Raw genomic sequence first — 18,970 nt, forward strand, 5'->3', positions numbered from 1 at the left:
CCGATGCAGGGGACACGGGTTCGAGCCCCGGTCCGGGAAGATCCCACATGCTGCGGAGCGGCTGGGCCCGTGAGCCATGGCCGCTGAGCCTGCGCGTCCGGAGCCTGTGCTCTGCAACGGGAGAGGCCACAACAGTGAGAGGCCCGCGTGCCGCAAAAAAAACCCAAACCCTCAATTTCACCTATTGCCTTGCATGTCTTGAACACTGGTAAATGTCTGTGATCATGTGAGAATAGATTGAAGCTTCTTTTTGTAGCAGTGATGTTTTTCCTTAAATAGTAAAATCACTATGTGAAGACTTTGAAACATGTGCATGAACAGTTGTGGCACCTACTAACCGCTTCCTGTACGTGCTGCACAATAACATCTTTTTGGGTTAATACGAGAAATTTCATTAAAAACAATTTCCAAGTGCTGCACATGGGTTGGAGTACAGGAAGCAACTATAGGGTTAAGAGATGCAATTGACCTTTGTAGACAGGATCCTTATTCCCATAATGGACCAAGTAGATGAGCAGAATTACCTGCAAGATTTCTGAACAGCACCTTACAATCAAGGATATATATCAAGGGTACGTATTGTCTCTACACTTCACCTTCTGGTGTTATAGGAGTGGTATATATTTTTGATAACTGCTATTTCACCAGGGTTAGGTTGTCAGCAAATTGACTCTTAGGTTCAACCCAATAGCTGGCACAGAGGAAGAGGTTCCTAAAGAGGAAAGTTCTGGCACCTGTGTTGCTGCCAACGTGAGCCCAAAGGAAAACTTTGGTTCCCCAGAGGTTTATCAGATGGCTTTCTGGGGGAACCTAGGAGAAGAACTGGGATAAAAAAAGCTAAAGCTTGTGAAATGGGCTCCAGAAATTATGTGACTGTTAGCCTAAAATCAAGAAATAGTTACGTTAAAAAAAACAAACTGCGAATGGAGCAGTGCATGGTGGGAGGTGTGTTCCCAGGCTACTCAGAATCAGGACAGACACGAGCAGGGAACGTTGGTAATCAGAGTTGTATTTGTCTTTCTCCAGCAAACCAGAGAAATAAAAAGTTCGTGAGAAAGATGCCACCTTAGAAGAACAGAGTGACCCATGTGAAACTTGCTTAAAACAGGGAATTAAACTGGAAGTTACACACACGACTTGCACTCCAAGTATAGATATTACTAGTGAGTTCACCCCCATAAAAATGGGTACAAAGTAATTCCCAGGCCAAGTCAGACACTCACCCTGTCTATTACCCTCCGAGGAGGGGTGATGAGAAAACACTCATCCTGGGGCAACGGGGAAAGGAAGTTAGACCACTGGAAAGGCAGTAGCTAAGGAAGCCTCAGAAGCACCACCTCTAAAAATTATCTGCTGCAGGAAATTAAAGAAAACTTGAGGAAAGTTTGATTTCTAAGCAAAGTTAAGAATCATAAAGTTATAGGGAAGGCAATAATCACAGGGGAGGCTGTGACGAAAATTCAGCAGGTTAATATCCAGTCAACATGGTTGACTGAGCTGGCGCAGAAAGATGCCCAGTTTAGGTCTAAATAAAATACTGAATAAAATAACTCAATTTTTTAATTTCAACAACTTTTAATTTACCTGAAAACGAAGGGAAAGAAATACCTAGGACAGAGAAGCAAAAGAGGAAATGGAAGTCATAGGGGTGAGCTGACTGGAGCAGAAAGATTTCATTGGAGTGTTAGAATGGAAAACAAGCCTTAACAGATGTGGCTGGGATTCTGATATCTACTTCCCTGTAGGTCCACATACTACGGGGTTGAGAGTCCATAATTCACAGTTCGCTCCAACTACTTGTATACTGCTGGAAATAAAGACGGGCTGTCCCATTTCTAAAATGGAACTATAAACATTTGCCCTCCAACTGGTTTAGTGGCAGGAGTGAGGTGCTTGCCATCCATAGGAATTCTATTTGGATAAAAAGTCACTGATGAGAAATCCAAGTCCGAGAATTGTGCTAGTCATAAATATGGATTTGGATTTTCAGCTAAGGGAAATAGGAAATCTAAGCTGAGAAATTAACATACATATTGTCTGGTGGTCTAAATATTGATGGGCCAGGGAAAGGCACATGGGACATCATTGTGTAGCTATGCTTCCACAGTCCTGTCACAGGGGCTCATACTAAAAGCAATCCCTGCTGGATGCAAACTATTATATATAGACTGGATAAACAACAAGGTCCTGCTGTATAGCACAGGGAACTATATTCAATATCCTGCGATAAACCATAATGGAAAAGAATATGAGGGACTTCTCTGGTGGCACAATGGTTAAGAATCTGCCTGCCGATGCAGGGACATGGGTTCGAGCCCTGGTCCGGGAAGATCCCACATGCCGCGGAGCAACTAAGCCCGTGCGCCACGACTACTGAGCCTGAGCTCTAGAGCCCGCGAGCCACAACTACTGAGCCTGCGTGCCGCAACTACTGAAGCCCGCACCCTAGAGCCCGTGCTCTGCAACAAGAGAAGCCACTGCAATGAGAAGCCTGTGCACCGCAACGAAGAGTAGCCCCCGCTCACCACTAGAGAAAGCCCGCGCGGAGCAGAGAAGACCCAACACTGCCAAAAATAAATAAACAAAATAAATTAAAAACAGAAAAGAATATGAAAAAGAATACATATATATATGATAACTGAATCATTTTGCTACACAGCAGAAATGAACAAAACATTGTAAATCAACTATACTTGAATAAAATTTTTTAAAAAGCCATCCTTGCTAAAAATTAACTCACAAGAAAAGTCACAAACACCAAAAAAACAAAAACAAAAAAATCACCATGAAGAACAGTCAGCTGACCCAATGCATTGGGTAGACTTGTATCCTAAGAGTAAGAGAAAACAAAGTAAGCTGAAAAACGTCAAGGTTAAGCATAAATGATAGAATTCACACGGCATGAAAAGGAGAGTATGCTTTTTTAAAGTTACTTTAAAAATTTCCTGATATAAATTCTGCAAATGACATAATGAAGTAAAACACACACACAGACGCGCACACACACCGAGGTTTTACAAGACGAAGAAAGATGGGCCAGAAGAACTGTCCCAGGTTGGAGAAGTGCAAGCAGAGGACAACTAAATGTCATGTGGGACTCAGGCTGGAATCCCGGACCAGGAAACGTTCATTCTTAGGAAAACGGAAAAGATCTGTACGAGGTCTACAGTGTAGTTAACACTTTATCAACGTTAGCTTCCTGGTTTCAATAATTATACCATAATTATGAAAGATGCCAAGCTAAGGGGAGAGCGTATGGTAGCTCAGGGTACTACTTTTGCAATTTTCTTGTAAGTCTAACTTGATTTCTAAATGATTTTTTTCAAAAGAAGAGCAGAGGTAGGCGCAGGAGAATTTGAAGAGACCGGCTGGCCTGGACCTTGGAGAGCCCTCCGCTCCAATCCGAGGCACACAGGTTCATACCTGTACGTGGTGAGCAGCCGTGGCAGAGACACGGCGGAATCTGCGCGAGTGAGCGCACGTTGGAGGCGGAGGGGAGAGGCTGGGGGCGCCCAGTCGGGAGGAGGCAGCAGGGAGGGGACGAACTTCGGCGCCAACTGCTCTGTAACCGCTGCCCAGGTCTGCGCGCTGGAGTCGCGGTCCTCGGGTGGGGGGGACAGGGCTCGCGGGCAGCCGGATGGGTGGAAGGAAACGTTGACGCCCTCCGCTTCCCCGCCCATACTGGTATCCATCCTCTGCCTGGTCCTTCAGCGGGACCAGCCGGGGCAGAGGCGGCCTGGCAGCCCGGCGCCCCCTCTCCTCTCCCACCCCCCGCCCCGGTCCTGCGGGGCGCCCCAGGGACTTGGACTTGGCTGAACTCACCCCGCTGAAACTCAGGCCTCGGTAAGGGAGGTGATTTACATCCCCCTTTAGTTCGTGTTCTTGAAACACCCCAATCTAGCAACCACAGGAGGAGCCCACACCCGTTGCTGGATGGAGTCTGCTTGTGGTCACTCCTTTGTTTCACACTAGTGTCCGCTGTCACACACGCAGTCAGATCCGCAGCTAAATGACCCTGACACCCGTGAATGGGGCGTTTGGGCCTCACTGATTTAACAACTGCGGAAAGTTTATGTCTTGGCCCAGAGCACACTAGTGGCCTCGTTCTAAAAATTAAATCTCCTTGGCATGGACCCAAGAAAGATCCATGAGCGTATTCATAGACAACTAACACGTGTGCACACAGAGAGGACACTCCATTGTACTGCAGGCAAACAAAACTCTAAGAAACTGTGACTCCTAACAGTTCTTTTATTTTTAGAAGCTAATGCTTTATTGCCGGTTCAGTCCCAGGAAATCTAGAGTGAAGGACAGTGGGTGCATTACCGAGCTGGCCATAGTTTTGCAAAACGTGCAACTGGTTGCTCATCTTACGGAACACCTTTTTAAAAAAAAATGTTCATTTTTTTATGCAATTTTAAAAGGTTACTTTCTATTTACAGTTATTAAAAAATATTGGCTATATTCCCCGTATTATACAATACATCCTGGAGCCTGTCATACACCCAATAGTTTGTATTCTGGTAACCACTAGTTTGTTCTCGATATTTGTGAGTCTGCTTCTTTTATGTCTTATTTTGCTTCAGAATTATTGGGAGAGAAAGATACTACGGCTGCTGCAAGCATTTACCACAGTGCCCAGCCTGAAGAGTTCTTCAGAGACCCTGGCTTCTCTCTCTCCAGAAGAGGGGAAAGTGCATAATCCAGTATTGCTGAAGGAAAACTTCTGCAGTGCGTAAGATGCTGCTTGAATGAATAAAGAACATTATTTAAATTTCCTTTGACGTGTTTTCTATTTTTCTTCCCCCTTTCATGTGATAGCGGATACATGGCAAGCAAACAGCGAGAAATCCAGTTACAGGTGGGCATGACACATCAACAAGTCTTTACTGGGTGCGTTGTCCCTTGAAGACCTTTGACAGCACCTTCCTTTTTGCAGGAGACCATCAATAATCAAAGCCTGTGGGAGGAGATGTTGCAGAACAAAGGCCTAACAGGTACTGGGGCTCTGCAGGTGTTCGCCATCCGGAGTTGGATCCAGGGCACCTCCAGGCACCCCAACATGGAGCACCACGCCCCACTTACCAGAATAAAAAGCTGCTCTGTTTTTACCCTGCCCCTGCCCCAAAGATTGGGATAAGCTGCTACTCTAGACTCTTTGACTCTGTTCTTTCACAAATATTATTATCTTCTAGTGATCGATGTTTACCAAGCCTGGTGTGGACCTTGCAAAGCAATGCAAACCTTATTCAGAAAATTGAAAAATGAGCTGAACGAAGATGAAATTCTGCATTTTGCTGTAGTAAGGCTTTCATTTCCATTAAACTATTATTTTCTTGTTACTTTATATAGTCTCTTTAAGGATTGTCTTAATTCAAACAATCTGTCAACTCTTCAAAATGGACAGTGTTTAGTTAGCAGTTTTACTCTATATTTAATTCTACTGGATCTGAGAACGAATGTAATTTTTATCCCATTCCTATAATACTGAGGTTATTTACCATGGTTGTGAACGTTAGAAAAACATAAAAATGGTTATCTGTCTATTGCCTTACTTCTTTTCACTTGACCATATGGTGTGTGTTCAGAATAAGGGCTGTAAATGCCTTTTACTGGAAAGCACTGGGTAGGACTCTGGTCATTTACCCAGTTAATTGTAAAATGGTAGCGATTTTACCCTCCCTTATTTGCCTCCCACATGTGACAACGGATTAAAATATTACAGCCAAACTCATTAGGGTCTCATGAGAGACCCATTGGGGTCTCATGAGACCCCAATGTATTGATTATTCAGTTTATCTATGTCAAATTATCAACTGCTTAGAGCTTTGTTGTCTAATATAACCACTAGGCATAAATGGCTTTTGAGCACGCGAACTGTGGCTAGTGTAATTGTATTAAATTTATATAAAAACACAGATACTCCATTCGGTTATTGTAAAACTTTTAAAATTATCTGGGACAACCTGGATATGTGAATCTACCTCTTTGACTGTAAACTTTATGAAATCTAATTAGAGATCAATTATTTATGATTAAAATTTGGCCCACAAATTGAGATGTACTCTAAGTGTAAAATACACACTAGGTTTTGAGGCCTTCATATGAAAAAAGAATGTGAAATATCCCATTAATTTTTTACATCAATGATATGTTAAAATGATCATTTGGGGATATACTGGAAGTATATTATTAGATTATTAGATTATTTTCACCTGTTTTTTAGTTTTTAAATGTGGCTACTAGAGAATTTAAAAGTATATATGTGACTCACATTCTAGTTCTATTGGACAGAAACATGTCCAGACCAGTTCATTTCATTACTATGTCTGTATCACTGGGAAGTGCTAGTAAACCCTTTCCAAAATATGTCCTATTCATAATGCTACCATCTGTTGAAATTAACAACAAAAAATTTTGAGGCTTCTCTCTGAATGGTTCCTCTTCTGTTTGAGCATATCCAACTGTAGTACATTCACATAGATCGATACTATTTTTCTGCTATGATCAGCTCATCAACAGTGAAAAAAATTTTTTAAAGTCTCCAAACCTCTGCTGGGCGCAATGGAGGGGCGCCCTCTGCTGGATACTTTTTTTCCTGCAGTTTATCAGGGAAAGGGATCCTTTCTGAACTTGTAAACTTAAGTCCAAAATTGAAACCTATGAGGTTCATTACCTATTGAAATCACCCTAGGCTGAATGGTCAGTACCAAATTTTTTCTATTATGTGCCCCTTTTAAAAGACTTGAAGACTTGTCCTAACATTATGCCTATACATATAAAAATTCAGTAAATGTTTTATATTATAGTTTTTAAGGAATATTACCAAATGCTTTAATTGTTAACACTTTATTATAATATAAAAATTGCAATGATGATGGTTAGACTACTTTTAAATGTAATCTTTGGCTACTGTCTTTTAATATTATAGATTAGTTCCTTTCAACAATAGAACCTACTTTTTTAAAAAGAGAGAAAGAAAAGAAAGAAAGAAAAGGAGAGAAAGAAAAGAGAATGATGTAGAATTCAATATGCCAAAAAAAGATTACAACACAGCCCCTCTGGCTGGCTGACACAGGGCTGAGGGGCCTTGGCTCGGCTCCGCCCTCACCATCCTTGGCCACAGTTGAGGCACCTCTAGAAATCCCAGTTTGAAAACAATTGCCTTAGGTTCCAAAAAACAACTCTTATGTAGAAGACCCTACAACACAACGTATCCTGACAGCTGGCCCAAGGGATGTTATGTTAATATGCAGGAACATACTATTACTTAATATATAGTTGTTGGTAATCAATTTAGGACAACTTGAAATTTGTGAGAAAACTTTAAAATCAAAGACTTTGAAATCTGACCACCAGTTTATTCAAGAAACATTTAGGAAGCTCCTTTTTATGCATGGCCCTCTGACTGATAAGGTGGGGGGTGACATGCGAGGGTGAGCATAAAACATCATCTCTCTGTGCATGCAGCTCTCCAAACAGAGATGAGCTAGGTCCCTATAACGGTAGTACAATATTGAAAGGAACTATAGGTGCCCGGAGAGAAGGGTAGTGAAGTGCTATGTGGAGGGGAGATGATTTACGGCAGGAGGGTCAAGGCAGAGTTCTTGGAGAACATTCGAGCTGGGTTGGAAAAGGAAGGGCAGGAGCAGGTAACAAGGGGGAAAGTGCAGGTGGTGTAACGCAGACCACAGGAGCTGAGTTTAGCTGCAGGTTGGGTAAAGATGAACAGTGAGAAGTAAGGTTGAAGCCAAATGATGCAGGGTCTGAACTGCCAGAATGTGTAATTTGATTCTAAAGACAGCTATAACATATTCATAAAATGTTGTAGTAAACATAGAAAAAAGTAACTCTGCAGTTTTTGAATATAGTACATCAAATGACTTGAGTGTAGCGTCCTTTATTATTATATGAAATAATCTTTTTCAGGCAGAAGCTGACAGCATTGTGACTTTGCAGCCATTTAGAGATAAATGTGAACCTGTTTTTCTCTTTAGTGTTGTAAGTATATTTATCATCTCAAGTGTATTATCAGATTCCAATTTGCAGCTAAAGAGCAAGTAACATTGTACAACTACTGGAACTGTTTTCTGATGACAGTAACTGTAGACTTTTTTTTGCCTTAAATATGCTTGTCAATTAAAATATTTATAACTTGACCTGTAGGAGCTCATAACGGATTGAGAAGATTAGACTACCACACATTTAGTTGATCAGGGAAAAGAAAAATAAAATGGTATTTACCTTTCCTAGGGAAATATCAGAGACTTGTATGATGAATTATTACTTACAGGAGTGAAAAATTGGAAATGTCTTGGGTACCCAGTGGAAGAGAATTGGTTATAAATATTCACGTATACCAATACGAGGAAATATTTGTATGATCACTATCTTGTATATCGCTTTTATCTCTGTATTTACAAATGCATAGAAAGAAGGCAGGCAGTGTATTCACCAAAAGTTAATAGTAGTTTTCTATGTATGGGGAAAGGATGCATAATTTAAATTTTCTTCTTATACTTTTCAATATTTTCCAAATATTCCAAGATAAACACAACTTTAATAATCAGAAAAACCTTATAAGTGCTGTTTCCTAAAAGAAGAATATCTGGGTAAGTACTAACTTGTGTGATACAGAGCATAGCTGCTACACAGCTGAAGAATTGGGATAGTAAGGAAACACCTCCCATAGAGGGTTTGGACTGTTCTCTTGTTGTTGAAAAGGCATTTTTTGATATTATAAATAATTATTAAAAAAACACTTCTCAGATATAATTTTTGCTTTTGTTAAAACAATAATCTTACAGCTATTTCTGGGAGGTGAATGACTGGGTTAATTGAATTTAAAAAATTACACTGTAGATCTTGCTGTCAGTTGGCTAGGAACTGGCTAGGAAGGATTTGATGATTTATGTGAGGGGTCAGCCAGCTTATTTGTAACGGGCCGGAGAGTAAGTGTTTCAGCTTTGCAGAAATACTATCTCTGTACTGGGATATAGTTTGCTGAGCCCTGGCCTAGGTGTCGTTTAGGTAACTGCACGAGGCAGAAGTGGGCTCGGCGGGCTAATTGGACAACGAGAAGGGTTTAGTAGCAGCAGCAGTTGGGAGCCTGGGACTGAGGAGGGGAGGCTGAGCAGGTGGCCACCATGTAGCGTCTGCAGCTCTGGGGCGGCCATCACCTGCTGAGCGAGTCAGATCTAAGCAGCAGACCCCTGCCCACCCTGAAGACTTTGGCATGTGGCCCAAAATCCTCCTTTCAAACCCACGTGCTGCCATCACTCTGGGACTTCAACATCCTGGCCTCTCGATTCTTCACCTCCTAACTGTCAATGAAATCTCCAACGCACCTCCTCCAGTCACGCCTCAGACTTTGTTATCATCCGTTGCTCCCTGTTCAATGTTCTAATTTAAGAATCTCCATGGGAAATTTAGGCAATATTTTGTAATAACTGCAAATGGAAAGTAACCTTGAAACACTGTATAAAAATTAAAAAAAAAAAAGAATCTCAATCTGTGACCACAAAACCACGTTTGCAGTGGGCAGCATTCTTAGCTGACAGCAAATTCATTGCAGCGTCTCAGCAGGAAGGGCTTTTTCAATGGATATTAGAAAGCTCTTGGCGGTTCCTTTTAGTGGGAAATAGTAAATAGAGTGTCAGGTTTCATTCAAACCTTTCTCAACTGGAGCCTTCTTATGGCCTTTGAATATGATTAAATCTTTCCAATGAAAAGAAATAATACCTCTTTTTGATACCACGTCCCTCTCCAGCTACCATTCGCCTCTATGCTTTACCTCACAGCTAAACTGCTCAGAAGAGTTTCTATATTTACTTCCACTCCATTTCTTCTCATCCCATTAATTCTTCAACCCATTCAATCTAACTTCTTTCTGATTATTCCACCAAATTGGCTGTTGCTAATGTATCCAGTGACCAGCCTGTTGCTAAATCTAATGAATGCTTTTAGGTGCTCATCGTTTTGTACCTCTCAAATGCAGTAAATGTGGTGACCATGCCCTCCTTTTTGGAACATTTTCTTCTTTTGGCTTTTGTGACTTGGTTTTCCTTTTGCTTCCTAGATGCTACTCCCCCTCCCCTTTGCAGGTTCACCTTTGCAGGTTCACCTTTCTTCATGCAGCCATTACATATCAACTTTATCATGCTATATACTCTCCTTAGAAAACTTCTTCGACACACAGTTTCAATCATCGCCTCATATATCAATAACTCAAGTTCATGTCTTCAGCTGAATCCTATACTTTGAGCACGAGACTTGTGTATCCATCTGGGCCCTTGATCTCTCCTCTGGTGTCTCAAGGGCATCTCACAATGAACTGGTCCAACAGCAGACTCCTGGGCTTCCCCATCCCCATTGGAAACGTTATTTTCTAGAGTTGCTTCATTTGGTGAATAACATCTCAACTTACCCAGTTTCTCAAGTCAGAAACAGAAAAGTCATCGTGGTGACTTCTCCTTACCTCACACCCCACGCACACCAGACCTTGGTCCTGTTAATTTAACTACCCAAGTCTTTCTCACACTCGTCTGCTTCTTTCCCTTCTTTCCATCTCCAACAGCACGGCCGTAGACTGAGGAACTGTCTCTTCCATCTTTACCTCTAGAATAGCTTCCGATTTGTATACAAGCAGCTTCTCCTGCTGCACCTCTAACCCTTTCTCCATATGGTAGGTAAGATGATCTTTCCACGGATCTTTAGCAGTTCTAATTGTGGTCGTCCCTGCCTGTGTTTAAACATTCAAAAGGCTGCCCACCGCACTTAGGATAAAGGCAGCATCCTCCCATGGCCCAGAAGGCTCTGCACGCTATGGCTCCCCCTAGCTGTTGGGCTTCGTCTCATACCAGGCATCCCCTCACTTTCTCCACTGGCCTTCTTATTTGCCATATTCCCTTCTAGCCGTAGGACGCTTGTGGCTCTATTCCTTTTGCCTAGAATGCCCTTTCTTCTCCTTTTTATTTCTTAACCTATCCTTCACATTTTAAATTCCTGATATTGACGAAGTACCTTTGCTAATGTTCTTGATCAGAACAAATTCCTATAGATGCTCCCAGCTCTCTGTACCTCTCTTGATGGTACCTGTCATGGTTGTTATCTCAAATGTGTTTGCGGGGTTGGTTTTTTTTTTTTGGTAATTTAATTACATTAGGTACCAGGACTATTATTCCGTACCATCATGCCTGATACAATGCTAGTAAACTGGTGTTTAGTAAATATGTGTTGAAAGACAGACAAAGGGGAGTAGTATCAAAAATAATTAGGGGGAGTAGTGTTGGGAGGCCTGTACAGAACCATTAAAATTTAATGCAGCGATAGCCTGTCTTTGGTTGTAGGAGGACAGATAAATTAGAGGTAGAACTCGAAGAGCTGGATTTACCAAATGGAAATACTTTTCTATCACGAATACTTATTTTAAAATGACTAATTACAGTAGCCAAAAAGGGATTGGTGGGTCAGGGTGGGGTGAGTTAGTCCAGCTGAAGTGTTAATTCTTGACCCATTCTGAAAATGAGTTTCCTTCCCGCTTTTGTTTCCCCTTATAGAATGGCCAAATTGTGGCAAAAATCAAGGGTGCAAATGCACCACTTGTGAGTCAAAAAATTATTACCTTGATCAATGAGGAGAAGAAAATTGCAGCAGGTGAAATGGTTCGACCTCAGGTAATACTTTGGATTCCTGATAATTTTATTTTTAAAAATTAGTTTTAAAAAAAGATGCATTATGTCTTTTTTTGGTTTGTTTTCCTAAAGCATTTCCCCTAGTTTTATAGCTATCTAGGTGTCTAAATGGTGCAACCTTTCTTGGGAAGTATTTTGGCAATATGAATCAAAGGCCTTAAAAAACACATGTATCCTTTGACCGAGCAATTACACTCCAATAATTTTCCTTAAGAAAATAATGAAACAAATCTAGAAAATGATGTTTATTTCAGTGTTGTCTATGTTATTAAAAATTTGGAATTAACCTAAATGCCTAGCAACAGTGAATAGATGACATAAATGCCTGTAATTTATGTCATAAATTATACAAATTCATACAGTGGAATATTATTTAGTATCTTCTAGCTCTGTTTATTGATATGGAAAGAGGGCCAAGATAGACTGACAAATGAAAAATAGAGTATTATTTAATAGGATGCTTAGAATAAGATCCTATGTGTGTGAAATGTATTACCTGTGTAATAATAAAATATTTTAAAATTCAGAAATGAACCATAAAGCATGTAGAGATATGAACATAATAGCATAAGAAAGTAAGCCATATAGGAAAGTGATCAGAAATATAGGCAGATAAATAGGAGTGGTTGGTGTTATTTAAACACACACACATGCACACAAAACAACAAACAACAAAAACAAGAAACAAAAAATAGAGACTAGCTGAGAAATACTGAAGAATAGAAATAATGAGACGGTATAGGCTCAAGCTTTTATTAAGTATTTACTATAAAAAAGCGTCAGTTTAAATCAGGAAAGGATAAAAAACTCACAAAACAAACTTAGTAATATTGGGTTAACTATTTGTACAAGAGATTTGTATTCTTTCCTCATATACATAAACAAATTTCAGATGAATTAAAGAGCTGAATATGTTGAAACAAAGCATGAAAGTATTAGAAGAAAATATTGGAAAACATTTATCTTGTCATAGGTTGAGAAAGGCCTCGTAAGTATAGTATAAGGCAGAGATATCAAAAAAAGAAAAAATTGATAGATTTGATTATTTAAAAGTTTGAATAAAATGTAAAAGGAAAGCAGCAAACTTGGAGAGAAGCTTGCACTGTGTATCAACGTGCTAATATCCATAGTGTGTACAAAGTACTTTAAAAGTATTAAGGAAAAAAAAATGAACATTTTGATGGAAAACTGACAAATGACAAATATGGGGAATTTACATTTACAATAGTGATTTTTCTCACCCAAGGACATTTTTCTGTACATTTTCAGGTTTTCTTGTTTTTCAGGGAATCTTCGCCCTTCCTTTCTCTCCGTCTCCCTTCCTCCCTCCCTCTTCCCACTCCCCCTACTTCTTTTTGAAAATTATAGTAACTAGGAATTATTGTGGACTTACTGTTTGTTAAGATTTTCAGAAAGATATCCTCATTTAATCTTTTACATCCCACTTTTATCGATATCATTGACAACTAACATTTTATTAGTTTAAGGTATACAACATAATGATTTGATATATGTGTATACTGGGAAATGATTACTACACTTAGTTAACATTTCATGTCACATAGTTAATTTTTTTCTGAAAAACTTTTTCATGATAAATTTTAAGATCTACTCTTTTAGCCACTTCCAAAATATACAATACACGTTATTACCTATAGTCACCATGCTGTATATTACACCCCAGAACTTATTTATCTTATAACTGGAAGTTGTATCTTTTGACCTCCTTCACCCAATTCCCCTACTCATCACCCTCCGTCTCTGGCAGCTACCATTCTGTTCTCTGTGCCTATGAGTTATTTTTTCCAGATTCCACATATAAGAGAGATTATGCAGTATTTATCTTTCTCTGACTTATTTCATGTAACATTAATGCCCTCAAGCTCCATCCAGGTTGTCACAAATGGTAAGATTTCCTCCTTTTTTATGGAGGAATAGCATTTCATCATGTATATATATATATATATCATGTATTTATCCATTCATCCATGAATGGACACTTAGATTGTTTCCATATCTTGGCTACTGTAAATAATGGTGCAATGATCATGGGAGGGCAGATAACTTTTTGAGAGAGCGATTTCATAGCTTGTCATAATAGTCTCTTAAGATCCTTTGTGTTTCTGTGGTATCAGTTATAATGTCTCCTCTTTCATTTCCAATTTTATTTATTGGAGTCTTCTCAGTTATAACGTCTCCTCTTTCATTTCCAATTTTATTTATTGGAGTCTTCTCTCTCTTTTTTTTCCCTCACAGTCTAGCTAAAGTTCTGTTTTATTTTTTCAAAAACCAGCTCTTAGTTTCATTGATTTTTTTTCTATTGTCTTTTTAGTCTCTCTTTTATTTATTTCTGCTCTGATCTTTATTTCCTTCATCTGCTGACTTTGGCTTCATTTTTTTTTGTTTGTTTTTTCTAGTGTCTTAAAGTGTAAAGTTAGGTTGTTTATTTGAGATCCTTCTCTTTTCTTAATATAGGCTATGAACTTCACTGTTAGAACACCTTTGTTACATCCCATAAGTTTAGGTATGCTGTAATTCCATTTTCACTCATCTCTAGATGTTTTTTATGTCTCTTTTGATTTCTAATTTGACCCACTGGTTGCTCAGTAGCATGTTATTTAATCTCCACATTGTGAATTTTCCAGTTGTCTTCTTTTAATTGATTTCTAGTTCCAGACCATTGTGGTTAGAAAAGATGCTTGATATGATTTCAATCTACTTAAATGTTTTGTGGCCTAACATATGATCTGTCCTGGAGAACGTTCCATGTGTGCTTGAGAAGAATGTGTATTCTGCTGCTTTTGGATAGAATGTTCGGGATATATCTGTTTAATCCATCTAGTCTAACATGTCCAATGTTTCTTTACTGATTTTCTGTCTGGATGGTTTACCCATTGCTGGTTCTACTGAACCCAGGGACACCAGCCCGGCTGGGGGCCAGAGCCGGGCTATCAAGTGCTGTGTCCTTGGAGTAACAGCCACAAAAGCCAGGGTACCAGATGTGCACACAGGCTATCTTCACAAAGACACTAGTGACCTGGAGCGGGGCAGAGGGAGAGCATGAAGATGGCCCCTGCTGGCTTCCCTGGTCTCTGGAAAGGATTGCTGTCAGCCCTAGACCTGTGTTAAATTAGAAGCCTGACCCTCAGGCTATAGCTTATCAGATTTGCAAATAGGCCCCTGCATTGAGCCCTGGGGGGATAGCCACAGGGAGTCCAGCACAAGCCAAGCCTGTTAAGAGCTCAGTTTACTATAGTCTGGATGCAAGCCCCAGGGCTTTTACAGCCAGGCATCTGGGGGCCCCATCTCTCAGTTAGAAGTCTTAAAACTGAGGTCACTAGATGTTGGGTTCAAGCCCTTCAGTCCTCAGGGAGATGCTGGGAGTTGTGAGTTCCCTCTCAATTGTATGTTGCTGTGCCGGGGATGGAGTTTATGGCGAGACTGTGACTCAGCCTCTCCTACCCGATTCGGTATGTGTTCTTTTCTCATTTGTCTGATATGTAGGAGTCGCTCAGTTGGGAACTGTTCCACAAGCAGCTGTAGGTTTGGTATGTCTGAGGGAGGAAGTGAGTTCAGGAGCCTTCTATGTTGTCATCTCGAATATGAACCTGGAGAAACCCTATGAAGTATTTATGAACGATAAGACAGGCTTAAAAACATTATGTCCTTTCCTTAGAAACAGGCAACTAGTAGGAGGTAAAAGCAGAATTTGAAGTCAGGCAGAACGACTTTTAAACACATTCTTCTAATTGCTATACTGTACCCAGCTTTCTCTACGTGTGCTCTGTACTGTGGCTTTCTTGTTGTTCTTGCAGAATGACATCCTGTTTTAATGAATAATAGTGGGTATGTAAGAAATTTATTCATATCTTATGTTTATTTTATATTACTCCATTTTGTTGGACACTTCTATTATTTAGTTTTCTTATCAATTGCCTTGTCTAGCGCAGTAATAGTAATAAAATACAAGCCACGATGTGAGCCACATACGTAATTTATAATATTCTACTAGTCAACTGAAAACAATAAAAAAAGAAACAGGTGAAATTAATTTTTAAAACATCTTTTCTTACATCCAGTATATTAAAAAGATTGCCATTCAAAGATGTACTCAATATAACTTACAAGCTTTTGCACAGCAAAGGAAACCATAAACAAAACGAAAAGACAACCTATGGACTGGGAGAAAATATTTGCAAATGATGTGACCAGCAAGGGCTTAATTTCCAAAATATACAAACAGCTCCTACAGTTTAATAACAAAAAACAAACAACCCAGTCAAAAAATGGGCAGAAGACCTAAATAGACATTTCTCCAAATAAGACACATAGAGGGCTAACAGGCACCTGAAAAGATGCTCAGCTTTTGGATTACTAGAGAAATGCAAATCAAAACTACAATAAGATACCACCTCACGCTGGACAGAATGGTGATCATTAAAAAAATCTACAAATAATAAATGCTGTTGAGGGTGTGGAGAAAAGGGAACCCTCCTACACTGTTGGTAGGAATGTAAATTGGTACAGCCACTGGGGAAAACAGTATGGAGGTTCCTTAAAAAGAGCTACCACATGATCCAGCACTCCCACTCCTGGGCATATACCCAGACACAACTATAATTCAAAAAGATACATGCACCCCTATGTTCACTGAAGCACTATTTACAATAGCCAAGACATGAAAACAACCTAAATGTCCACTGACAGATGAATGAATAAAGAAGATGTGGTACATATATACAGTGGAATACTACTCAGCCATTAAAAAAGAATGAATTAATGCCATTTGCAGCAACTAGAGATTTTCATACTAAGTGAAGTAAGTCAGAAAGAGAAAGACTAATAGCATATGGTATCACTTATATGTATAACCTAAAATATGACATAAATAAACATATCTACGAAACAAAAACAGACTCACAGACACAGAGAACAGACTTGTGGTTGCCAAGGGGTTGGGGGGAGGGAAGGATTGGGAGCTTGGGATTAGCAGATACAAACTATTATATATAGAATGGATACACAACAAGGTCCCACTGAATAGCACAGAGATCTATACTCAATATCCTATGATAAACCATAATGGAAAAGAATATGAAAAAATAATGTTATATATATATATGTATAACTGAGTCACTTTGATGTACAGCAGAAATTAAACACAACATTGTATATCAACTATACATCAATAAAATGTTTAAAAATATATGTACTCAATGTAAAAAATAAGGTATTCCAGATTTATTTTTTCAAACTAAATCTTTGGAATGTGCTGTGTATTTTTCATTTATAGCGCATCTTAATTTGGACTAACCTCATTTCAGGCGCTCAAATATAGCATTATGTGGTTAGTAGCTGCCCTGTTGGTCAGGGCAGGTCCAATAAATACAAGGCAGGTCACTTTGAAGTTATAGCTGGCATAATTATCTTATTCCTGACTATAATAGGAGTGAATGCTTTCAGTGTAGTTATTTCCAAACATTTTTGGGTCTATATTCCATTGAGAATCTGAAATTCTGCAAATCTCTTGCCCCTGAAATGTATATATGTAAATATATAAACCTTTCAGGTTGTTTACAGAATCACAGAAGCACTTTCAGGACTTCTCCAGAAATTAAGAATCCCCCATCCTTCCTAGTGTTTTACTCTATAGTAGGAAATTGGCTATTGTTTTGAGAAAGGCTTTTTTTTTTTTTTCATAAGTTAAGGAAGTATCTTTCTGTTCCTCCCAACCACTGTGCCACCAGGGAAGCCCTCTGTTCCTCATTTACTAAGAGCAGTGGTCAGGAATGGATCTTGAAGCGTACAAATGCCCTTTCAATCTTTACCATAATAATTATATGTTTATTGCTTTCTTACTTGTTAATCTCTGCTTCTTTCTTATTTTATTCCTTGTGCTCTTAAGTTTTAAATATTTTGTTTTTAAGCATTTTCCATACAGCACATATATGCGTTATTTCTCATTGTCTCCCCACTCTGTTTATTCCTAATTTTATTTTAGTGGGAAGGTTGGGGAAAAGTAGTGTTAGATAAATGCAGGCACATTTCCACTTTACTTTCTATCCCTTGGATTATAAATATTGATTAAAAACAAAATTTCTAAAAACTCTTTCACTATCGTATTAAAATGTAACTGTTTTATTTCCATTCCTTTTCCACAGTATGATGAAATTGTGTTTGTAGACTCAGATTCAGAGGATGCTGGGGAAGCAAGCTATGGAAGTGTTGGTAAGTAAATCTACTTTAAAGTAATAGTGAGGGAAATTGTGTACATGGATACTCATTACAGCATCACTTGCAGCACAAAGCTGGTAGTGACACCAGTGTTAATTGATAAAGGACTGGTAGCATCAATGATGATTTGTGCGATACTGGATTCAGCTTAAAAAGCAATCTCGGGCTTCCCTGGTGGCACAGTGGTTGAGAGTCCGCCTGCCGATGCAGGGGACACGGGTTCGTGCCCCGGTCCGGGAAGATCCCACATGCCGCGGAGCAGCTGGGCCCGTGAGCCATGGCCGCTGAGCCTGCGCTCCGCAACGGGAGAGGCCACAACAGTGAGAGGCCCACGTACCGCAAAAAAAAAAAAAAAAAAAAAGAAGCAATCTCTTTTGCTCCCCTTGCCTTGCCTTTGGTCTCTGTGCCTTGCCTTCAGAGGTTACCCTCGATCAGGGGCTCCTGTGCCCTGTGAGTAATCTGGACAGCAGTTTCCTCTTATTTCATCCTTCATCATCTTCCAGAAACTTGTAAAAATAATTTCTTCCTTGATGACCCACACTCCTGGTTTACTTTAAGATGAACAACTTCCTGCCTTCATTGGATTGTCGGAGTGGGCGTGTTAGTGTGTGTTCATACCCTGGAGGGAACAGAGGCAAACCAGTGAGCTATTCTGCACTAAAAGCTCATCATCAGAATGTGTAGATAAATGTGGATAAATTCATAGATGGTAAAGCCATCGGTTTGTAATGTTTGCTTGCACTGAAACTGTTGTCACTAGTGATACTGAGCTGGATGGATCCTGGGTGCGATTCTAATGCACGTGAATTGTATTAAAATAACTAGTGCCGGGAATTCCCTGGCGGTCCAGTGGTTAGTAGGACTCTGTGCTCTCACTGCTGAGGGCCCGGGTTCAACCCCTGGTTGGGGAACTAAGATCCCACAAGCTGTGTGATGCGGCAATAGAATAGAAAAAGTAGAGTAGAGTAGAATAGAATAGAATAGAATAAAATAGAATAAAATAAAATAAAATAAAATAAAATAAAATAAAATAAAATAAAATA

General features: G+C 39.6%; 2 protein-coding genes across 3 annotated transcripts in view; one reads left to right on the plus strand and one right to left on the minus strand.

Annotated features, from left to right (window-relative positions):
• Positions 1-18,970, minus strand: part of PNPLA8 (patatin like domain 8, phospholipase A2) — a 134,591-nt gene that overhangs the window by 94,261 nt on the left and 21,360 nt on the right. The gene's annotated exons all lie outside the window — the stretch shown is intronic.
• Positions 5,141-18,970, plus strand: part of NME8 (NME/NM23 family member 8) — a gene marked incomplete at its 5' end in the record, with an annotated part of 28,891 nt that continues 15,061 nt past the window's right edge. The window contains 4 exons of the mRNA XM_027123946.1: positions 5,141-5,302; positions 7,930-8,001; positions 11,559-11,675; positions 17,855-17,921. Coding sequence (XP_026979747.1) covers positions 5,141-5,302; positions 7,930-8,001; positions 11,559-11,675; positions 17,855-17,921 — 418 coding nt within the window. The remainder of the gene's footprint in view (positions 5,303-7,929; positions 8,002-11,558; positions 11,676-17,854; positions 17,922-18,970) is intronic.

The sequence above is a fragment of the Aethalodelphis obliquidens genome, unplaced genomic scaffold (genome assembly GCF_003676395.1).
Source record: "Aethalodelphis obliquidens isolate GAN/ISIS:26980383/991018 unplaced genomic scaffold, ASM367639v1 scaffold27, whole genome shotgun sequence".
NCBI lineage: Eukaryota > Metazoa > Chordata > Mammalia > Artiodactyla > Delphinidae > Aethalodelphis > Aethalodelphis obliquidens.